At 68.0% G+C, this 19,782-nt stretch overlaps 5 protein-coding genes across 11 annotated transcripts; 2 read left to right on the top strand and 3 right to left on the bottom strand.

Moving 5' to 3' along the window:
- Positions 1-5: 5 nt before the first annotated feature.
- On the top strand, positions 6-1,985 carry WBP1 (WW domain binding protein 1; the record flags this gene model as incomplete). The annotated part of the gene is made up of 3 exons (XM_042053761.1): positions 6-156; positions 543-704; positions 1,176-1,985. Coding segments are annotated over 3 exons (870 nt in total), but the record flags the coding sequence as incomplete, so codon positions are not given.
- A 111-nt stretch (positions 1,986-2,096) lies between these two features.
- Positions 2,097-5,005, bottom strand: MOGS (mannosyl-oligosaccharide glucosidase). The gene is made up of 4 exons (XM_042053291.1): positions 4,616-5,005; positions 4,311-4,522; positions 4,047-4,237; positions 2,097-3,932 (listed from the first exon to the last, which is right to left on the bottom strand). Exons 1-4 carry the CDS (start codon positions 4,974-4,976, stop codon positions 2,225-2,227), a joined length of 2,472 nt encoding a protein of 823 aa, XP_041909225.1. The 5' UTR covers positions 4,977-5,005; the 3' UTR covers positions 2,097-2,224.
- A 296-nt stretch (positions 5,006-5,301) lies between these two features.
- CCDC142 (coiled-coil domain containing 142) lies at positions 5,302-10,494 on the bottom strand. 2 transcript variants are annotated; one of them, XM_042053289.1, is made up of 11 exons: positions 10,412-10,494; positions 10,007-10,103; positions 8,267-9,628; positions 8,101-8,187; positions 7,729-7,893; positions 7,509-7,663; positions 7,270-7,434; positions 7,058-7,172; positions 6,805-6,982; positions 6,067-6,275; positions 5,484-5,749 (listed from the first exon to the last, which is right to left on the bottom strand). In XM_042053289.1, the coding sequence occupies exons 1-11, from the start codon at positions 10,457-10,459 to the stop codon at positions 5,508-5,510; spliced, it is 2,823 nt and encodes a 940-aa protein (XP_041909223.1). In that variant the 5' UTR covers positions 10,460-10,494; the 3' UTR covers positions 5,484-5,507. The 2 variants fall into 2 exon arrangements, with proteins under 2 accessions (XP_041909224.1, XP_041909223.1); XM_042053290.1 differs by lacking the exon at positions 6,067-6,275 and having other exon boundaries at positions 5,302-5,749.
- A 281-nt stretch (positions 10,495-10,775) lies between these two features.
- Positions 10,776-15,214, top strand: TTC31 (tetratricopeptide repeat domain 31). 6 transcript variants are annotated; one of them, XM_042053295.1, is made up of 10 exons: positions 12,387-12,567; positions 12,715-12,805; positions 12,885-13,026; positions 13,448-13,549; positions 13,634-13,703; positions 13,783-13,918; positions 14,005-14,079; positions 14,285-14,349; positions 14,492-14,594; positions 14,677-15,214. In XM_042053295.1, the coding sequence occupies exons 1-10, from the start codon at positions 12,474-12,476 to the stop codon at positions 15,206-15,208; spliced, it is 1,410 nt and encodes a 469-aa protein (XP_041909229.1). In that variant the 5' UTR covers positions 12,387-12,473; the 3' UTR covers positions 15,209-15,214. The 6 variants fall into 6 exon arrangements, with proteins under 6 accessions (XP_041909230.1, XP_041909229.1, XP_041909228.1 ...); XM_042053294.1 differs by having other exon boundaries at positions 13,780-13,918; XM_042053293.1 differs by having other exon boundaries at positions 13,631-13,703.
- Positions 15,215-15,400: 186 nt separating this feature from the next.
- Positions 15,401-19,772, bottom strand: LBX2 (ladybird homeobox 2). Its single transcript, XM_042053718.1, is given in 3 exon segments — positions 15,401-16,187; positions 19,418-19,580; positions 19,582-19,772. Coding segments are annotated over 3 exon segments (702 nt in total). The 5' UTR covers positions 19,735-19,772; the 3' UTR covers positions 15,401-15,801.
- Positions 19,773-19,782: the final 10 nt, after the last annotated feature.

The following is a 19,782-nucleotide window of genomic DNA, read 5'->3' as shown; positions in this document are numbered from 1 at the left end:
GGGGCGGGGGGGCCGCGCGCGGGGCCGCGGTGACGGTGCGGCCGTGCCCGCAGGCCCGGGAGTTCTGCCCGGGGTTGAACAACCGGCCCTACGTGTGCGAGACCGGGCACTGCTGCGGGGAGAGCGGCTGCTGCACCTACTACTACGAGCTGTGGTGTGAGTGCGGGGGGCTCCGGGGAGAACGGAGGGGATCGGGGGCTTCTGGGAGGGCTGATGGCTTCGGGAGGATCCGGGACTCCGTGGGGGTCCTGCGACTCGCGGAGGTCAGGGGCTCTGTCGGGGCTGGGGCCTCCGTGCGAGTCCTGCAGGAACTGGGGTGGAGGACGGGGACTGCGGGCTCCGAGGAAAATCGGGGCCCCTGGAGCGGTCCTGCGGCTCAGGGGGCCTGGGGGCTCCGAGGTACACTGGAGGCTCAGGAAGAGCTGGGACTCTGGGGGGACTGAGGGTTCTGGGAGGTTCTGGGGGCTGCAGCCGGACCCCCCCGAGGGAGTGGGGGATTCGATGTGAGGGTGACCCCCCGCTCTGCGCCCCCGTTCCCGCAGGGTTCTGGCTGCTCTGGACCATCCTGATCCTGCTGAGCTGCTGCTGCGCGTTCCGGCACCGCCGGGCCAAGCTGCGCCTGCAGCAGCAGCAGCGGCAGCGTGAGATCAACCTCATCGCCTACCACGGTGCCTGCCAGTACCCCCCGTCTGTGGGGGACCTCCGTGAGTGAAGGGCTTCTGAATTTCCCCCGTACCCCCTAGTCCCAGCCCCTGCCAGTACCACCCCCCTCCACGGGGGACCTCAGTGCATCGGGACCCGCAGCACCCCACATGTGTCACCCCCAGTCTCTCGTACCCCACCATCTTCACGGGGGATCTCAGTGAGTCAGGACCCCCTGTGTCACTCCCCAATACTCTGCCTCCATGATGGACCTCAGTGAGTGCGGGATCCCTGGATCCCCTGCCCCACAGTCCCCCACGTGCACCCCCCAGGCCCTGCATCCCCCCCAGCCCCACATTCCCCTCCCTGCCCCGGGCTGTGCTCTCCAGCTCCTTTCCCCACATCCCCCCAGGTCTGCCCTGTGCCATGCTGTGCCCTTCCCCTCCATCTCCATCTCTATCCTCTCGGGGGCCGTTTCCCGGTGCCCGCCCGTGTCCCGGGTGTTGCCCTGACCCTGCCTCTTCCCCCACCAGGGCTGCTGGCCTCCTTCAAGCTCCCGGCGTACGAGGAAGTGGCGCAGCGCCCCGGGACGCCACCGCCGCCCTACAGCCCCGGGAGCCCCTCGCTGTCCCCCGGCTCCTCCGGGGGCTGCAGCTCCTGCTCGTGCGGCTGCTCCTGCGCCTCCTCCCCCAGCAGCTCCTCGCTCTCGGCACCGGGCACCGACGAGACAGACCCGGAGCCGGGCCCGGGCCCGGGAGGTGGCAGTGCTGGCTGTGATGGCGGCTCCAGCAGCACCGGTGCCAGCTGGGACCTGCCCCTGCCCGAGGAGCCGCCGGCCCGCGGGGGCCCTCCCAAACAAGTCCCCCCGGACTTCTGTGAGGCCGAGGGCCGCCCCTGCTCTGACACTGAGAGGGGCGAGGATGGGGGTGGTGGAGCGGTGCTGGGGGGTTGCTCCGGGCGGCACCGACGGCTCACAGGGGATTCAGGCATTGAGGTGGGCCGGGGCCTGGAGGAGGAGGAGGGCGAGCCTGAGGGCTGTGGGGGGCCGGGGGGTGGTGGGGGGCCTGGCTCACCTGTGCTGCCCTTCTGAGCCCCCCGCAGGCCCCCCAGCTGGGGTCTGGACTCATCACGGAGCCCCTGGGGGCCCCTCGCCCTGACTGACACCCACCCTGCAGCGTGGTGGGGTCCTGCTGGAGCCCCTTTCCCTCTGAACTGCTTCTGGGGCCTCCCCCATGATCCCGGTGCTGCTGCCTGGGGTGGCCCCATTGCCTGGGGGGTGCCCAAGACCGTGGGGGTGGGTGGTCCCGGCACATTCTCTCACCATTAAAGAGATGTGGAAGTACCATCGCCCCTTGTGATGACTCCACAGGGAGGGAGCAAAAACATCCCCCCGTGGTACAGGGAGCACCAGTCTGACCTGGGGTCAGCGAAGGGGACATCGTGACACCCTGACATGGGTGGCAAGAGGCCACAGTCACAGAGGTTTATTGCAGGGGAAGCAGGGGGGCTCTGGCACAGCCCCCCAACACCTCCCCTGGCCCTGAGCACGCCAGGCAGGCGGGGGCACGCAGAACCCCGCACATTAATAGTCCTCAGCCATGGCCAGCACGACGAGCGCAGACCAGCCGGCAAAGGGGTGACAACCCTGCCCGGTGCCATCACTGTCCCGGTAGTGCTCCCAGAGGAAGCCGGTGGCTTCGTACTGCCGGAACACGTTGGCCACGAGGTTGTGGCGCAGCTCCCGGTACAGCTCGGCCGTGCGCTCCCGGTGCGGCCCTGCGGCCTGTGCGTAGCTGTGCAGCGCCTGCAGTGCCAGGAAGTTGATGTTGACCCAGATGGAGCCGCGCCAGTACGGGGGGTCGTGCTCGGTGTTGCGGCGCAGGTACCAGGGGCTGTCACGGGCCAGCGAGCGCAGCCCGAAGGGCGTCCAGAGCTGCCTCTCACTGCGCATGGAGCCCAGGAGCGCCGGCAGCCGCGGGGAGTCTGCCTGGAGCAGCTGCAGCAGCAGCGGGAACAGGCTCACGTAGCCCAAAGCACCCACAAACTGCGGCCGCGGCGCCTCCCGCACCTCCCGCCGCAGCTGCGGGGCTGGGGGAGGCCGGCCGGGCACAGGGGCCGGGCGGTGCCAGCGCAGAGCCACGGCCGCGCTGTGGTTGCCGAAGTCAGCGAAGGTGCCGAGCTCAGGTGCCCAGTGCAGCCGGTCCAGCAGGTCGTTGTCGCTCAGGGCCTCGGCCATGTCACGATAGAGCGCGAGGGGCTCGCCCAGGCGCTCGGCCAGCGCTGCCAGCACGCGGGCGCCCAGCGCCATCCAGCAGCGCAAGTCCAGGTGCCGCTCCTGTGTGGACGGGTGGGAGGCACGGGGGTAATCGTCCAGCCCTGACGCCAGAGTCTTGGGGTTCAGGAAGCGCTCGGGGTCGGTGTCGCGGCCGCGCCAGCGGAAGGTGAAGGGCTCGGGGCCGGCCTGGGTGCGGTTCAGCCACTCGAACCAGGCTTGCAGGCGCGGGAAGAGGCGACGCAGGTAGGGCAGGGGTGCGTCGGGCAGCAGCCGCTCCAGCGCCAGCAGCAGCGTCGGGGGGTTCGCCGTCTCACTGTGCTGCAGCACAAACTCAGGGGGTACCCGGGCCCGCGCCTCGTCCCCCAGGATCTGCTCCCGCGGGATCCAGCCGTCGGTGTTCAGGAGGTCGAGCCAGTGGGCAAGGATGTCACGGGCCAGCATGGGGTCCCAGCGGGCCAGCAGCAGCAGGTGGAAGCCCTCATCCCACAGGAAGCCACGCGGGAAGCAGGAGCGTGAGGGCACGGCTGTGAACAGCGTGGACTCAGCACCAGGCACCGGCTCTTCCCGGCGCTCCGAGCGCAGAAGGGAGCGGCCATGGAAGAAGCCGATCCCGCCCAACATCTCGCTGAGTGCAGCCTGGGCGAAGCGGCGCTGCGGGAGGGACACCCCACGTGCCCCCAGCCCGAAGGTGTCCTCGAAGCGTTGCTCAAAGGTGGCTGTGTGCCAGGCCAGAGCTGCGCTCAGCGCTGGCCCCGCCAACCGCCCGTGCCGTACCCCCGCAGCGCTGCCCGACTCCAACGTCACCTCCAGCACCGCTGGTGGCTCCAGCGTCACCTGGTGCAGCAGCAGCTGCCCCTGCGGGGCCTCCCCAGGCAGCCCCCCGGTGCTGGACACCCCGAAGAAGCGGCGGCGGGGCCGGCCCGGTGGGGAGAACACGGAGCTCTCACGGAGGCTTTGACGGACCAGGTCGGTAAGACGGTGCAGCCCCGGCACCCTCGCAGCCAGGAAGTTGTAACTGTGCGGGACAGGAGAGTCAGGGATGGGGGACATGGTGGTGATAGGGGAAACAGGACATGGGGGCAGATGGAGGGGACACAGAGGGTTTGCGGGCTGCAGCCCAGGGACTCACCTCGCGTACTTGGGCCCCTCCCCACCCTCCCCAGTGGGGGGCAGGAAGGTGAGGGTGAAGTCCCCGAGCTCCTCTGCCGTCCCTGCCACGGCTGCCAGCCGTGTCCCGTTCTCCAGCACCGGCCGCAGCGTCCCCTGCCCATCCGTGGCCACGTAGGAAAAGAGGGACAGGAGAGGGGCCGGACCCTTGCCCTGGGGAGAAAGAAGAGGAGGATGACAAAAGCTCCCCGGCATCCCAACCCCTCTCTCACCCTCGTCCCCTCACCTCCATCTTTGCTGTGACCCGCCAGCTCCAGTCGCCGCCATGGTCTCCCCCCGGCTGCTTCACGAATTCGGTTCTCAGCACCAGCCCCTCATCGCGGATCTCCTGCACTCCGAAATTCTCCCCGTCGTGCATCAGCCACCCATACCGCGACACGCCGTCGTTCTGCTCGCTCGTGTGCCGCAAGTTGCCGCCGTGTTGGAGCCACATCAGTCCTGGAGGGGCGGGGAGGTGTCAGGGGCAGCTCTCGTGGTGGGAGCGGGGCCGGACGAGCCCCAGGGCGGGGCAGAGCCCCCCGCGCCCCTCACCGGTCACGACAGCGCGCGGGCTCCGCGTCTTCATCCCGAAATAGACGTGAGGCCGGTAAGTGCCCCAAAAGTAGGTGGGCGATGCGAGAGGCCCGGTGGAGCCAGGGGGGACGGCGGGAGGCGCGGGGTGGGGAGTGACGAGGCGGGAGGCTTCGCTCCACCGGTTCCATTCGGCCGCTGCCGCCGCCAGACCCAGCGCCAGCGCTGCCGCCGCTGCTGTAAGCGCCAGCGCCGTCCGACCCCAACCGGAGCCTCGAGGTGGCTTTTGTTGTTGCCGCAGCTTCGGGTTCCGCTCCCGGAGCCGCTCCCGGGGCCGTTCCCGGGGTCCATCCCCGCCGCGCCGCCGCCGCTCGCCCGCCATCAGGGCAGTCGCGCTCGTGACGCCAGCGCTGCGCGACGTGTGGCGAGGCCAATTCCGCGAGCGCCCCCTGGCGGGCGGGAGGAGCACGAGCAGGCTCGGTCCTCCCAAGGGCCCCGCGGAACCCAAAGTGGCCCCGAGGGGACAGCGACACCGCAGGGTGTCCCCCGCCAGCCCTGCCACCCAGCCCACGCCCCTCCCGTCCGTTTTGTTATGACCGTTGATCTCCCCCCCAGCCTCTCCGGGAATACCCAAGTGACTCCCATGGACTCCCAGCCTTCCCTAGAACCACCCTGCTATGCACCTGCAGTGTCCCCCAGGAACCCCAAGGGAATCCCACCCTTCACCCCCAGCCCCTCCAGGACCCCCTAGCCCCACCAGTCTCCCCACAAGAGTTCCAGTTAGATCCTTCCCACCAGCAACTGGTGCCAGCTGGAATCCCAGGCTCACACCCCAGTGATGCCAGACCCCCATCCCCCCGTATCCCACCCACAGACACAGCCACAGCCATGGTGTTGCCATGTTTATTCCAGGTCAGCCCTCGGGGCTGTTCCCGACACATGGCAGCCCTGGCACGCGCCAGCGGCGGGCACGGTGCAGCCGCAGGGACAGCCACTGCTGCTGGCTGCCTGGGAAAGGGGATTTGGGACGGGACAGGAGATCGGCCTGCGGAGCTGGCACGGGGGTCCCTGGGATTGGTCCCAGCCCCTCCAGAGGGTCCTGGCCAGGGAGGGGGTCTGTGGATGGTTCCAAGGGGTGGGCACCTTCGTCTGAGCCTGGGAAGGGATGGATAGGCTGGGATACCAGATCCTGCTCCCAGTAGGGGTTCTTGTCCCCATCCACCTCCCCATCCTTTTCTCTCTCCCTGTCGCCATCCATCCCTGCACCCCATCCCTATCCCACGCTGTCCCATCCCTTCCCCACCCCATCTCATCCCAATCCCACACCACCTCATCCCATCCCACTCCCATTTCATCCCCACCGTATCTCATCCTCATCCCACTCCATCCCATTCCCATCTCATCCCCATACTATCCCATCCCCGCCCTGTCTCATCCCATCCCACCCCATTCTCAGCCCACCCCGCTCTCACAGCAGCGCCGGAGGCCGCTCCAGCCCCGAGGGGGGCCCCCCAGCCCCCCCGGCTGTTGCAGGAGGCACCGCACAGCTGTGTCCGTGTGCTGGAAGACGCAGAGGGCCTGCAGTGCCTGCCGGGCCTCGGGAGCCAGCCCGGAGCGCTCCGAGCACACCAGCTCCCGCACCGCCTCGAAGTCCCGCCGGAGCTGCAGGGCACCCTGCAGGCTGGGATGGGGGTCAGGGTGGGCATGGCACCCCTGGAATCCCCACTGGGACCCCCTGGCACTGCCACTATGCTCTGGGACTACCACGGAGACAACGGCACTGCCATCAGACCCCCAAGACCACCACCGGGACCCCCACAACTGCCCACCAGAACCCCTGGCACTGTCACTAGGACCCCCATTGGGACCCCTGGCATTGTCGCAGGGACTCCAACCTGCCATCGGGCCTCCTGCCCTGCCACGGGACCCCCAGCACTGCCACTGGAACTCCTGAAGCTGCCACTGAGATCCCTGGCACTGCCCACTGGGACCCCCCAGCTTGATACTAGGCCCACCAGCCACACCACTGGGACTTCCAGCACTGTCACTAGGACCCCTGCTCTGCCACCAAGACCCCAAGACCACACCGGCACCCCCAGCATTGCCACTGCGACCCCTGGAACTGCCACTGGGACCCCCAGGACCCCCACTGGGACCCTTGGCACTGCCCACCGGCTGTGGCTCTGGCTGTGGACTCCCTTCCCCAGTACCTGAACTTGATCCGGCGGGTCAGGATGTGATCCATCCAGGCCTCCAGGAAGGCTGTGGTGACCCGTGCCAGGGTGGGCGCCTGGGCATCGTGAGGCAGGGCCTGGGCCCCCTGCAGCACCTGCCCCAGCACCGCCTGCACCGCGGCCGCTGCGTATGCGCTGGGGGAACTGGGCAGCTCTGGGGAGCACAGGGACCCCGCTTAGTGACCCCCCAAAGCCCCCCCCCTAAGCACCCCACATCCCCCACACCCACCAGCACGCGGCCCGAGCCGCCAGTGCCGGCCCAGTGGCATGGTCTGGTCGAAGATCTCAGCCGAGAGCCGCTTGCAGCTGGTGGAGAACATCCGCAGCACGTCCCTGGAGAAGAGCTGGGACACAGGGAACATGGGGTGGCACAGGGTGACACCGGGTGACATGGGGTGACATCCTCATGCTCAGGATCCCCCTCCCGTGGACCCACCATACCTGGATGCTGTTGGCCATGTCACGGATCTGCTGGCACAGCTGGAGCTCCCATGGGGACCCCGGGCTGGGGAGTGGCTCAAGGGGGCTGTCCCCATGAATGTCCCCTGGCTCCGGGAAGGTCCCGCTCACCTGCAGCATCAGCTGCTCTGCCTCTGCCTTCAGCACCTGGAAGGGAGAGGGTGGAGTGAATCCAGCCCCTCCGTGTCCCCCCAGAGCCCCGTAACCCCTGTGCCCCGTACCTGCAGGTCTCCCTGGGTGAGCAGCAGGAACTGAGGCAGCGCCCAGGCCGCCAGGTACCGCCCGGCCCGGCCAGTCAGCCACGCGTGGGCGGCCGCCACCGCCGCCAGGCACCGGCCCAGCACCTGCAGCCGCAGGCAGAGACCCCCGGGGGGGGCTGTGGGTGGGGGTCAGCATAGAGAGGACCCCTAGACCCACCTGTCCTCCCCGGACCCCTCTCACCGTGCGGGCGGGTGGGCAGCAGGCGCAGACAGCGCAGGGCCAGTGCCACGGCTGGGAAGAGGCACTGGAGCTGCTGGGCCGTGCGGCTGCACCCTGGCCCCGGGGGCCCTTCTGGGACCTCCAAGCACTTGTCTGACAGCCCTGAGCCCAGAGCACGGGTAAAATCTGCAGGAGAAACAGTCAGAAGGCCCTAACATCCCCCACTTGCACCCCACACCCCACCCCATATCCCACATCCAACACTTCGTAGCATACCTTACTTCCTCACCCCCTACCCACCAAGTGCCCCACATCCAGCCCCCCACCTTGTACCCCAGAGCCCACACCCTGTACCCCCTGTACCCCACCCTGTGCTCCCCCAGCCCCCCGTACCCTTGTCCCAGCTGCAGAGGACGCTTCGGCACAGCAGGCGCAGGCAGAGCCCTCCCAGCTCCTCCTGGCACTCAGGGGGCACACGGGCTGTGGGCACACATGGGGGGTCAGGGCAGGGCAGGGACACCCTGAGACAGCCCCACACTCCCCCTGTATCCCCACGTACCAACAGTGAGTGCACGGCTCAGCTCCCACGCCGCGGTGACAGTGGCTCTGGGGGTGGCAGGAGGAGTGCCCGGGCTGTCCCCCAGCACAGCGCCCGCAGCCTCCCAGAGCAGCACGCGGTACCGGGCACTCAGTGCGGTGGCCGCGGGGCCGCGGGCAGCGTCCAGCCACCGTACGGCCTTCCAGCCACCTGCACTGCCCGGCCGCAGCCCCGGGACCAGCCCCGGGGGCTCGGGGCTCTCCGACAACACCGGCTGCCACAGGCTGTCAGCTGAGGCCACCAGCACCCCAAAAACGTGTCCCATCAGCTCCTCGTCCTCCTGGCACAGCGCCTGCAGCTCAGCCGCCAGCGCTGGTGGCACCTCTGCTCCAGAAGGTTCTGTGTCCATTCCCATGCCCATCCCCACAGCGTTGCGTCCCGGTTGCCACGGCACCACCACGTCCTTCCAGCAGATGTGTCCATCCCTGATGTCCCCATCCTGGGGCCACAGGAGGGGCTGGAGCCTCTGGGCCACGGTCCGGCCACGCTCGGCCGCCAGCAACTGCAGCACCCCACTCACTGTGAAGGCACTGGGGGCCTTCACCTCAGGGCCCAGCTCCTCCGCCAGCCCCTGCACCACGTGGTTGTAGATCTCCAGCCCCTGGAAGAGGTCAGCCAGGCACTCAGAGGCCGGGGCGGGGGTGCCGGGGCGGCCGAGCTCCTGCAGCCGTCCCTCGATGTGTTGCCTGGCCAGGCGTGCGGCCGTCAGGGCGGGCAGCAGCAGCGCCCACCGCATGTGCACCACGGCCTCGCCCCGGCGCCTTGGCAGCGCCCGCAGCCACGCGTCCGCCCGCAGCCGCCGCAGCAGCGCAGCCCAGTGCCCCGCGTGTGCCCGCAGCTCCAGGCACAGCTCCTGCAGCGCCGGCGCGGGGTCCCCAGGCTCTCCGGGCCCCGGCAGCGCCAGCAGCCGCCGTAGGAAGTCGGAGGAGGCCTTGAGGCGTCGGGTGAAGTCACGGGCCAGGCGGAGCTGGTGACGGTGCTGCAGTAGCCCGTGCAGGGCTGCTCCCCGCTCCGCCACGCGCTGCCGCACGGCGTCCTCGGAGAAGTCACCGGCACCGCTGGGATGGGGCCGCACGTACCCCAGGAAAGTCTCGGTGCGAGGGTCCTCCCAGACGCAGAGGCAGCGGCGCAGCCCCAGGAAGCTTTGCTCCAGTGGGACCACGATGGACGCTGCTTCATCCTCATCCTCGTGGTCATCCTCATCACCGTCACCGCGCCGGCACGACCGCGGGGACAGCAGGCGCCGCAGTCCCGGGGTGACACAACTGCGCAGCATGGCCTCTGCCCGCTGCAGGGAGCGTGCCAGAGGGCCCCGCGACCCGCCTGGGGGGCACGGGACCCTCAGGGACCATGGCGTAGGGTGGGAACCCCAAAGTGCAGCACAGAACCTCAGTGCGGGGCAGCGCCTGCCCACACCTCCCCGTTACTGCCACAGTGCCACCCTAACCCTGAGACCCCCAGGACCCCGTTACATTCCCCACAGGCCTCCTAGGACCTCCATAGTCCACTGGTGTCCCTGCAGCCCCCCAGGACCTCGCAGCCCACTGGGGTCCCCATAGCCCGCCACACACCATCAATGCTCCCCCAAGGACCCTGGACCCCATTAGGACCCTCCACACTCCCCCAGGACCACGCGCCCCATCAGGATCCCCGCAGCCCCCCAGAACCCGTTGTGGTCCCCACAGCCCTCGGGGGTCTCACCGGGCTCGGGCGGCTCCCCGCGGGCAGCCCCATCGCCCGGTCCCGGCCGGGCCGTCAGCAGCAGCAGGATGAGGCCGCCCAGGCCGGCGTCGCCCACCTGGAGGAGGACGGGGGGCTTAGGACCCCCGGGCCGGGGCGAGGGGCGGGGCCATCCAGGACCCCGCCCATTACTGACCACGCCCCAACACTGACCGCGCCCTCACCACGCCCCACAAGCGCCTGCTGTGACCACGCCCCCAACCATGACCGGCCGTCTTCGCCCCGCCCCGCCCCGCCCCCTGTGCCGTTGCCATGGAGACACAGCACTGCCTGGGCCCGGTGCCCCCCCGCCCACCCCGTTACCGGCCCGGCCCCACCGCTGCCCCGTGAGGGCTGTCCGAGCCCCCCTGCCCCTAGCGGCCTCACCTGCAGACATAGCTCTCCGCCGCGCCGCTCAGCGCCGCCGGCGTCCATGCCGGGCCATCCCGGGGGCGGCGGCAGCAAAGAGGCTTAGGCCGCACCCTCGCTAATCCGGAGGGCTGGGCCAAACCGGCCGCCAGGAGGGGCCCGGCGTGGGGGGCGGGACGAGCGGCGGGGGATGGCCGGGTCCACGGCCTTGAGGCAGGAGGGGATGGCGGGAGAAGATGTGGAGCCCCGGTCCTGCTCTGTGCGGGCCCTGCGGGCCGCCGTCCTGCCCGCACCCAACATGGCGGCCGGGCGGCCTCAACCGGCGCCGTGACGTTTTTCCGGCAGGCCCCGTGATGCGATTCTGAGGAGCGGCGGTGGCGGCGGCTCTTGGCGATGTGGGGCTCGGCCGGGACGCGGGATGGCGACGGGCCCGGGCCCGGACTAGGCGGCTTCGGCTTCGGGGCTGCCCCCGCTGCCTGCCCCTGGGGCTGCACGCCCGGGCCCGCTGGCTGGAGCGGCGGTACGGGTCGTAGCGGGGCCCGGGGGGCGCAGGGGTGGGAACCCGGAGCCGGGCCTGGTGGCGGCCCGGTTTCGGTTCCGCCTCCGCCGGTTCATGGGTGTTTCCGCTTCCCACAGCGCCCTTCTGCCCCTGGCACCGTATGTCCAGCTTCGGCGGCCTCCCGGTGCCGTCGCAGGGCCCCTCCCAGACTGTGATCAAGTATAAGACGGGGGAGCTGTGTCTGCTCTGGGACGACGGTGAGTGGGGCGGGGGCTGCCGGGGGGTCCCCACGCTCGGGAGTTGCCAGGGGAGGGGGAACTGGGTGGGGGCTGCTGGTGTCCGGTGCCTGGAACTGCTCCTCACATCCCCCGTTCTCCTGCCAGGCCCCAGGGTGGATTACTACCAGCTGCAGGATGACGACGGCGATGGAAATGACGATTACGATGAGAACGAGTTCGACACAGATTACGAGGACCGGGGCGATTTCTGGGATGTTCCTGTCGCAGAGGGGCCCGTTCCCTACAGATACTGTGGCTTCCGGAAGTCCTTCCTGTGCTCGGAGCCGCCTCCACAGCTCCCCCGGACCTCTCCGACCACCCTGGATGCGCTGCTCGACCGGCTGCCCACACCCTGCCGGACCAGCCTCACGGCAGAGGTGGGGAATCCCCCCTCCTGCTCTCCAGGGGCTGAGGGGTCCCGGTTTGACATCACGGGAGGGGTCCCACCTCGTGGTCCCGGGGACATCCTGACTCAGGGTATCCTTCCTGCAGGAGGCCGAGAGGAACGCGCAGGAGCTGGTGGCGGAGGAGGAGAGGGCGAAGAGGAAAGCAGAGAAGAAGAAGCTGAAGAAGAAGGTGAGTGAGCTCTGGGAAGGGGCACTGCCAGCCCCTGGGGATTTGGCTCGCTGCTTCTTCTTAGAGTGCTGCCAGCAGGTCCCTGAGCTCGGGGATCTGAGTTGAGGGTGAGGGCTGAGGGCGGTGGGGTTGTGGGGACTGCATTTCTCTGCCTGACACCTGCTCATGGGTCCACATTCTCCCTTTCCAGAAACAAAAAGACAGAAAGAAGCGGGAGAAACTGGGTCAAGAGCTGAAGAACAAAGAGAACACTGACCTTGTGAGTGACCAGTTTGGCCGCCTCGTGCTGTTCTGGGAGTCCCCAGAGATGAGGCCAGGCTGCATCCCCTACCCCAGGCACCTTACCCCCTCCCTCTCCTTGCAGAGCCCCCCAAGTTGCCCTGCGGGCACTGGGCCCCCCCCGAATGGTGCTGAGGAGGAGGGATGCTGCCCAAAGCCCTCTCCGTGCCCTGGGGACTCCCCAGTCCCTTCAGGGGAGCCTGGTCCAGAGGACACAGAGGTGACAGAGGTGAGGGACGGTTACCCCAGGGGAGCCATCTGGGGGTGGGGGCTCCAGAGGCTCTGCCTGCCCATCTCTCCCTGCTTCCCCAGGAGGAGCTGGACCTGAGCTGCACCTTCGTCTGCAAAGCACGGGAGAAGGCGGGGGTCCGGCTGCCCCCCCCAGGCGGTGACCGGTCCCCTGGGACCCAGAGCATGGAGCCAAGCAGGAAGGTGCCAGAGAAGGGGAATGGGGACCCTGAGGCGAGGCCTGTGCCCCCCCCAGCCCCTCCAGCCCAGGGCCCCCAGCCCCAGCACGGTAGAGCAGAGCCTGATGCTTGCAGGTCAGTGCAGGGACCCCCAGAGGGGTGAGGGGAGGACATTGGGGGCTCTCCCTGCTTCTCCCCAGCTCAGCGGGGCTGTGCCAGGGGGACTGTCCCTCCCTGGGGAGATTTGTGTCCTCACTAACCACCCTTGTGTCACCTCCCCAGGCCATGGGATCGCAGCAGCCCAGGTGGGCCAACACACTGAGGCTGTTTATGCTTTCACCGTCGCCCTGGAGCTGAACCCCCAGGAACACCGGTGAGCGGAGGGGTCTTGGGGTGGCCTGGGGATCCTGGGGTGGGAGGGACAGGCTGCAGTGACACCCCCATCCCCACAGGCTCCTGGGGAACCGCTCGTACTGCCTGGAGAAGCTGGGTCGATACGAGGAGGCGCTGGCGGATGCGGAGGCGGCGCTGGCACTGCGGCCGGGCTGGCCCAAGGGCTCCTTCCGCAAGGGCAAGGCCCTGCGTGGGCTTCAGGTACCTGGGGTGGCTTCAGGGACTGTGGGGCTGGCTGGAGGGGGTGGGGATCTTGGGGTGGGGCCTGGTGGGTGCCATGGCTGGGTGAGGGGCTGCAGGGTGCCAGGAGTGAGTATGGGGCTTTCAGAGTGGCTGCAGGGTGCTGTGGGCTATTGTTGGGATCAGATTGGGGGTTGAGGGGTGCTGTGGGGAGCTGTGGGGTGCTATGGCTGCATGGGTTGTGTTAGGTGTGAATTGGGGCTGTGGGATGCCACGGCTGGGAGGACTGGGCAGGGGACTGTGGGGGTGCTGCAGGGTTTTAGTGGAGTGAGGCTGGACTGGGGGATGTCAGTGAGGCTTTGAGGTGCCATTTGGGCTGGGTGGGGAGTGTGGGGTGCCTGTGGGGCCAGGCAGGGGGCTGTAGGTGCCTTCTGGCCCCCAGCGCTACGCCGAGGCTGCACGCACCTTTGAGGAGCTGCTGCTGCAGGATGGGGCCTGTGCCGAGGTAGCCACGCAGCTGGAAGCCTGCCGGGCCCTGCTGCAGGTAAGACCCCCTTTCCCAAGCCCCCATCCCCTGCCCCCTGTCCTGCTGTGCCCCCCATGCCTCACCCCTGTCCCCTCACAGCAGTGCAGCCGCCCCGGGGGTGTCCTGGTGTCCCCCTTCCTGCTCAAGGCTAAGGAGCCGCTGTTTCTCCCGGGTAAGGGACAGGGGTGGGTGGGTTGAGGGGGCCTCGGGGGTATCCCTGTGGGTGCTCAACCCCTCTGGCCCCTCAGCAGCAAGAGGGGTGACCAGGAGCTGCCAGGACACAAGTGGCACCAGTGTGACGGGAGGCAGCGCCGGGAGCCCCACACGAGACCCAGAACCTGCTGTGACCAGTGGCCACCTGACACTGCCACCGAACCACCCTGCCAAGTACGGGTGTCTGGTGATGTGGGGGGGCACCCAGAGTGCCCGTGGGGCAGTGCTGGCTCTGTTGACACTAGGATGGCTCTTGGCAGGGACTGCTTCCCGCTCTGGGTGGGCAATGTCACCTCCCACATCAACGAGAAGGTGCTGTATCGTGCCTTTGGCCGGTGAGTAACCCCCAGGACCTTTCCCCCTCAAGCCCCTGGCATAGCCTTGGTGACCCCCAAGCTCCCCATCTCTGTCTCTGTCCTCATTTTTGGTGGTTTTGACCTGCAAGGGATGCTTGGGGAGGAGCCTCTGACACACACACTGCCCCCAGGTTTGGGGGTCCCTATCCCACAGCTTGGGGTGTCTTTAACTGTTCCTCCTCAGGTTTGGGCGTGTCTGTTCCCCCATTCTGCAGAATTGGGGGTGTCTCACTCTCTCCATCTTTGGAGGTATTTCATCCTTCTCAAGCTGTTGAGGGTTGCTAAACCTGCTTTGCATGTTTGAGGGCCTCTGACCCTCCCACCCTGCAGGTTTGGGGGTCTCTAACTCTCCTCCTTCCCATTTAGGAATCTCTTAACTGTTGCCCCCCAGGTTCGGGGAGATCCGCTCCATGCAGTTGCTCCGAGGGCGCCACTGTGCCTTCATTAACTTCTCCCAGAAGGCGGAGGCCGAGGAGGCCTACAGAGCCATGCAGGTGAGCTGGGGGTGGCCCTGGGACACCCCGTCCCCACAGGGAACCTGTCCTGGTGCCAGCTGCCAGCTCCTTCTGTCCCCAGGGTGCCACCGTGGAGGGCAGCAAGCTGTTGCTACAACTCAAGCACCCGTCCCACGCCACCCCGGCCCCCCTGCCCCGTGCCAGGGGCAGGGGCATCCCCAGGGGGCTACTCAGTTGACCCTGCTCTGTTGGGGGGCTGCCAGGGCCCCCCCTCACCTGCCTGTGCCTTGTCCCCCACTGCTGGGGGTGGGAATGTCTCCCCATTCTGCCTTGGGGGTGCTGGGGGTCAGGGCCCATCCTGCAGCCCCTTGAGCTGGGGGGTGGGTCCGGGCTGTGCCCTGTGGCCCCTCAGGGATTTGTACCCTTTGTACAAGTTTTTTAATAAAACTGGGATTTGTTTTTCTCTCTCGCCTTCCTTTGAGCTGGTGTCCCCCAGTCTCTCTGCCACCCGTCCCCACTGCAGTCTTGGACCCTCACTGCTCCAGCCCCCCATGTCCCTGCCTACCCCGTGTCCCCCCTCTGTCCCCCGTCATCCCCCCATGTCACTCCAGCCCCGAGGGACAGCGAAGGGGGGGTCTCCAGCCCCCTCTTAATGTCACTGGCTGGTGACAGGAGCTTCGGGGGGGGGGTGTGACAAGCGTGAGATCAAATACAATTTGATTAATATGCAAATTGAGGGGGGCAGGGGCGGCCGCAGCCGGTAATTAATCACGGGTTAAAACAAATTAATGCCCGCGGTGGGAGGTGCTCGCCCGGAAAAAAGTGGGGGGTGGGAGGCTCTGGGGTCCATATTAAGGTGTCGCCTTTATTGCAAATATTTACACCGGGGCCGATAGAAAATAAAATTTTAAAAAAACAATGGAAAGACGAACAAAAAAAAACCAAAAAAAACCAACCCGAAACAGGGTGCACCGAGGGGGCGGGGCTGGGCTCGGCTCCGGTCGGAACCGAGCCGAGTGGATACAGTGGAGCCGAGTGAGTCCGAACGGACCCGAGTGCACCCGAACGGAGCCGAACGGAGTCCAGCGGATCCGAACGGAGCGGTCTCGGCCTGAACGGACCCGAGTGAATCCGAACTCAGCCGAGCCGGCCCGAATGGACCCGCGTGGATCCAAACGGAGCAGTCTCGGTCCGAATGTAGCCGAGTGGATCCGAACGGAGCCGAACGGAGCCGAGCGTGCTCGGCTCAGTCCGCCACGTCGATCTCCTCCTCCGAGAGCTCGGCGGATTCTGTGGTCCCGGTGCCGGTACCGGGAGCCCCCGGGGGCTCGGGCAGCCCCGCCAGCTGCTGCAGGGCGGCGGGAGGCAGCGCCTGCAGCGAGGCCACGTCCGCCCGCAGCTCCTCCAGGTCCCGCTTGAGCTTGGCGCGGCGATTCTGGAACCAGGTGATGACCTGGGCGGCGGAGAGCGCCAGCCGTGCCGCCAGCGCGTCCCGGTCCACCGGGGAGAGGTAGCGCTGCCGCCGGAATCGCTGCTCCAGCTCCCGCAGCTGCTGCGCCGTGAACGCGGTCCGGGACTTGCGACGCTTTCTGCAAGGAGGGCGCGGGCCCGAGGCGCCCGGCGGGGACGGACCTGCGAAGACAGCGGGATCAGGGCACAGAGAATGGGGAACGACACCGGGACCCGCACCGGGGAACGGCCCCCGGGCGGCCGGCGGTGAAGTGCCTGCAGGGGCAGCGGGGGCAGGGCATCGCACCGGTAACGGCCCCGGGACCCGCACCGGTACCGAGGTGCCTGGCGGGGAAGGGCTTGCGGGGCAGGGCACCGGCACCGGGACCCGGAACGGACCGGCACTGCCGAGCCGCGCAGATCACTGCGGGCCTCGACCTGCGGGGCAGCGGCGTCAGGTCAAAGCCACGGGCACCCGCACCAGAACCCACTCCGAGCACTGCGGGCCCTGGTCTCTGGGCACAGCAGTGCCAGGGCAGCGGTAACGGCAGCCGCACCGGGACCCGCACCGGCCCCGCCGAGCCGCGCCGAGCACTGCGGGTGGGGCCCGGCCCCGCCGACGCCCGATCGAACGGAGACGAACCGGCCCACATCGAGCCGAACGCAGCCGAGCCGTACCAAACCGAGTCGTGCCCAACCGAACCGAGCAAACCAAACCGCAGCCGGTGCCGGAAGCCGGGAGTCACAGTTCTACAGCGGCCTCGGTCTTATAGGAGTCGCCCCCGCTGCGACCGAGGCTGAGACACTCGTGTCCCGCCGGCGGCTGCTCCGGGAGCCCGGAACGGAGCCGGGAGCCTCCGTAGGGAGCCGGGATTCTCCTTCTTCTCCACGATTGCAGGAGATCCGGGGCCATGCTGGTCCCCTGATCCGATCCCGTCGCCTCTCTCGGCCCCGGTGCGGTCGCTGCTGCCGCCAGCAACGCAGAGAACCCCCGGCGAGACGCGGATCTCCACCCCGGGCACGGCTCCACGCCGCCGGCAGGATCCCAGTCTCGGTCCCGATCTCTTTCCCGCTCCCGCCCCTGGTCCGTTCCAGCCCCGCCGCTGCCGGCGGCACCGATCCTCCTCTCACGGCTCACGGGCTTGCCGATAACGCCGCTCGCCGGCTTGCCGAGGCCACTCGGGCCGTGCATCCCTCAGTAAGAGCGGTGGCTCCCAGGGTCTCTCGCAGCGCAGACTCCACTCCTCGCTCGGTAGAGGAGCCCCGGGCCGTCCTGGCCGAGTCGGTCGATCCGCCCCGGTAGCACGGCTTTACCGCGGTCACGAAAACCCGATCGATCCCATGTTCGTCCGTCAGTCCAATAACGGGGCTTCCCCTCCGCTCTCGGAGCCCCGATCGGCCCCGTTTCTGTCCATCCGTCCATCCCGGTAACGGGGATTTACCCCTGCTCAGAGAGCCCTGATGGCTCCGTTTTCAGTCCGTCCTTCCGTCGCGGCGAAGAGGCGTTTTCGTTCATCACGGAAGCCCTGGGCTGTCCCGGCTGTGTCCGTGGGTCCGTCCCGGTAACGAGGTTTTACCTGAGTTACCGGCACTTCCCTCTGTCCGGCAGTCCCGGCTCGTTCCGCCGTTACCCGCCGCCGGTTCGCGACCGGGTTTTGTTAATTCTGAGATCCCCGCTCGGCCGTGTCCATCCACCGTCCGGCCGGTACCGGAGCTTCACCTCCGCTCCGGGAGCCCCGATCGCTCCCGCGTCTTGCCGGCCGGCAGCGGTTTTTTCGTTCATTTTTATTAGTCCCGTGTCTGTCCTCCTGTCCGGCCGGTAACGGGAATTTACCTCCGCCTCGGGAGCCCCTATCTCTCCCATTTCTCTCCGTCTGATCACCCGGTAACGGCTTTTTTCGTTATTTTTTTCCGATGCTGTTTCTGTCGGTGTGTCCGTCCGGTACCGGGCCTTTTTGCCTTAATTCCGGGAGCCCAGGTCGGCCCCGTTTCTACCCGTCTGTCCATCCCGGAAAAGGGAATTTTTTCGCCTCCGTTCCTGTCCGTCTGTCCGCCCGGTAATGCGATATTTTCGCTCACTTATTTCGTTCTTTGCCGTGTCCGTCCGTCAGATAACGAGGGTTTTTACCTTAAAACCGGGCGCGTGTGGCGTCCCCGTTCTGTTCGACTGTCCGCCCGTTAACGGGTTGGTTTATTCGTTAATCACAGCTCTGTCTGTCCGTCTGTCTGCCCGGTATGGTGGGTTCCTCAATTACTGGAGCGCCTCTCCTTACTTAGGGTTTTTTTTCCCCGTTAATTATCGGAGCCCGGCTCCATCCTTGTTCATCTGTCCGGCCGGTAACGAAGGTTCGGTTACTCACTGCTGATCTGGCCGTCCGTGTCCGTCTGTCCGAAGGGTTTTTCGTTACCGGCGGGAGCCGCGTTGTGCCCATCCGTGTCCGTTAATTACCGGCACGCGGCTCTGCCGTGACTGTCGGTCTGTCCGTCCCGGTAATGTTTTTTTTTGTTTCACGTTAATCGCGGAGACTCTCTCCGTCCTTCTCGGTAAGGAGTTGTTTTTCTACGTTAATTACCGGAGCCTTTTCGGTCTGTCCGCGTCGGTCTGTCTGTCCCGGTAACGGTTTTATTCATTCCCGGCGACGCCGTGCTTTGCCTGTCCGTGTGTCCATCCGTGTGAGGGATTTCCCGTTAATCCCGGAGTCACGATCGTTCCGTCCGTGTCCGTCTCTCCAACCCAGTAACGGATTTTTTCGTTCCCGGAGGCGCCGTGCTGTCTGTCGATGTCCGCCCGTCCTCCCGGTTCGACCGAGCCCGGGAGCTGCGGGACCAGTTCGTGAGTCTCCATCCGTGAGCGGCCGTCGGACCTCGCCAGTACCGGGTTGCTCTAGAAGGCCAATCCCGGACGGAGCCGCCGTCCCCGCCGAGGGTCGGGCCGGTACCGGGTTTCCGTTGCCGGCGGGCCCGATCCGCCACTCGGCCCCCGCGCTCGGTCACGGTAACGGTCACGGTCACGGCTCGGCGGGACCGATTCGCGCCCGGTCCCGCGCCTCCCGGCAAAGCTGCCGGTCCCGGCGCGGCCGGTTCTCCCGGAGCTCCGGTGCCTCGGTGCCTGTGGCGGCTCACGGGGCCGGGGTTCGCTCCGGTTCCCTGTGTCCGGCCCCGGGACTTCTCCCTCCCTTCGGACTGAGTCTGCCGCGTGTCCCCGGTGTCCCGGCCGAGCACCGGCGGCTTCTTGGGTCTCCCAGCCGCGCTCGCCCCTCCGGGACAAGGAGGAAACTTCCCGGGACGGGGGACGACGGGCGTCCCCGGCCTCGCCATGGCCTCCCCACCGCCCTCCGTCCCCGCCACCTGCCCGGTGCCCTTCCCGCTCCCGGCGGAGCTCCCCCGCCCCAGCAGCCCCCCGGCCCCGGTACCTCCGGCCGCCTGCAGCATTCCCAGCTCCAGCCCCTGGAAGGTTTTACTGGCGAGTTCCTCCAGCGCCCAGAGCGGTGAGGCCGGGGCGCAGCCGCCGCCGCGGGGCCCTGTCGGGCCGGGGGGGGCGGCGGGACCGGTCCCAGTCCCGGGGGGGGCTCCCGCCGCTGGGGCGCCCCAGGATGTCCTCGATGCCGAAGGGAGTCAGCGGTTTTGTGGTGTTGGCGGGGGGCGGGAGCCGGTCCAGGGGGCTCCGCCGGTGGCCGCCGACCGCGGCGGGCAGCGGGGGGGAACCGGCCGCCTCCCCCGCTGAGGTCATGCCGGGACCGCGGGACCCGCGCCGGGACCGGGACCCGCCGCCGCCGCC

The sequence above is a fragment of the Corvus kubaryi genome, unplaced genomic scaffold (genome assembly GCF_017639235.1).
Source record: "Corvus kubaryi isolate FWS band 111438036 unplaced genomic scaffold, C.kubaryi_AGA036_p1.0 split1-131, whole genome shotgun sequence".
In the NCBI taxonomy this organism is placed as follows: Eukaryota; Metazoa; Chordata; class Aves; order Passeriformes; family Corvidae; genus Corvus; species Corvus kubaryi.
The sequence above is the reverse complement of the archived record's forward strand: the minus strand, read 5'-3'. Positions and strand labels throughout refer to the sequence as shown.

What these genes read in the sequence shown, in the direction of transcription:
- CCDC142 (XM_042053289.1), bottom strand. Translation starts at nt 10,459, where the DNA reads ATGGACGCCGGCGGCGCTGAGCGGCGCGGCGGAGAGCTATGTCTGCAG. An exon ending in CGGGGAGCCGCCCGAGCCCG is followed by an intron (nt 9,629 to 10,006) that starts GTGAGACCCCCG and finishes CGTGCCCCCCAG; the next exon opens with GCGGGTCGCGGGGCCCTCTG. An exon ending in GAGCGGCCTCCGGCGCTGCT is followed by an intron (nt 5,750 to 6,066) that starts GTGAGAGCGGGG and finishes ATCCCTTCCCAG; the next exon opens with GCTCAGACGAAGGTGCCCAC.
- MOGS (XM_042053291.1), bottom strand. Translation starts at nt 4,976, where the DNA reads ATGGCGGGCGAGCGGCGGCGGCGCGGCGGGGATGGACCCCGGGAACGG. An exon ending in CCCGCGCGCTGTCGTGACCG is followed by an intron (nt 4,523 to 4,615) that starts GTGAGGGGCGCG and finishes CCGCCCCTCCAG; the next exon opens with GACTGATGTGGCTCCAACAC. An exon ending in GGGTCACAGCAAAGATGGAG is followed by an intron (nt 4,238 to 4,310) that starts GTGAGGGGACGA and finishes CTTTCTCCCCAG; the next exon opens with GGCAAGGGTCCGGCCCCTCT.
- TTC31 (XM_042053292.1), top strand. Translation starts at nt 12,474, where the DNA reads ATGGGGACCCTGAGGCGAGGCCTGTGCCCCCCCCAGCCCCTCCAGCCC. An exon ending in CCTGCCGGGCCCTGCTGCAG is followed by an intron (nt 13,550 to 13,630) that starts GTAAGACCCCCT and finishes GTCCCCTCACAG; the next exon opens with CAGTGCAGCCGCCCCGGGGG. An exon ending in AGGCCTACAGAGCCATGCAG is followed by an intron (nt 14,595 to 14,676) that starts GTGAGCTGGGGG and finishes TTCTGTCCCCAG; the next exon opens with GGTGCCACCGTGGAGGGCAG.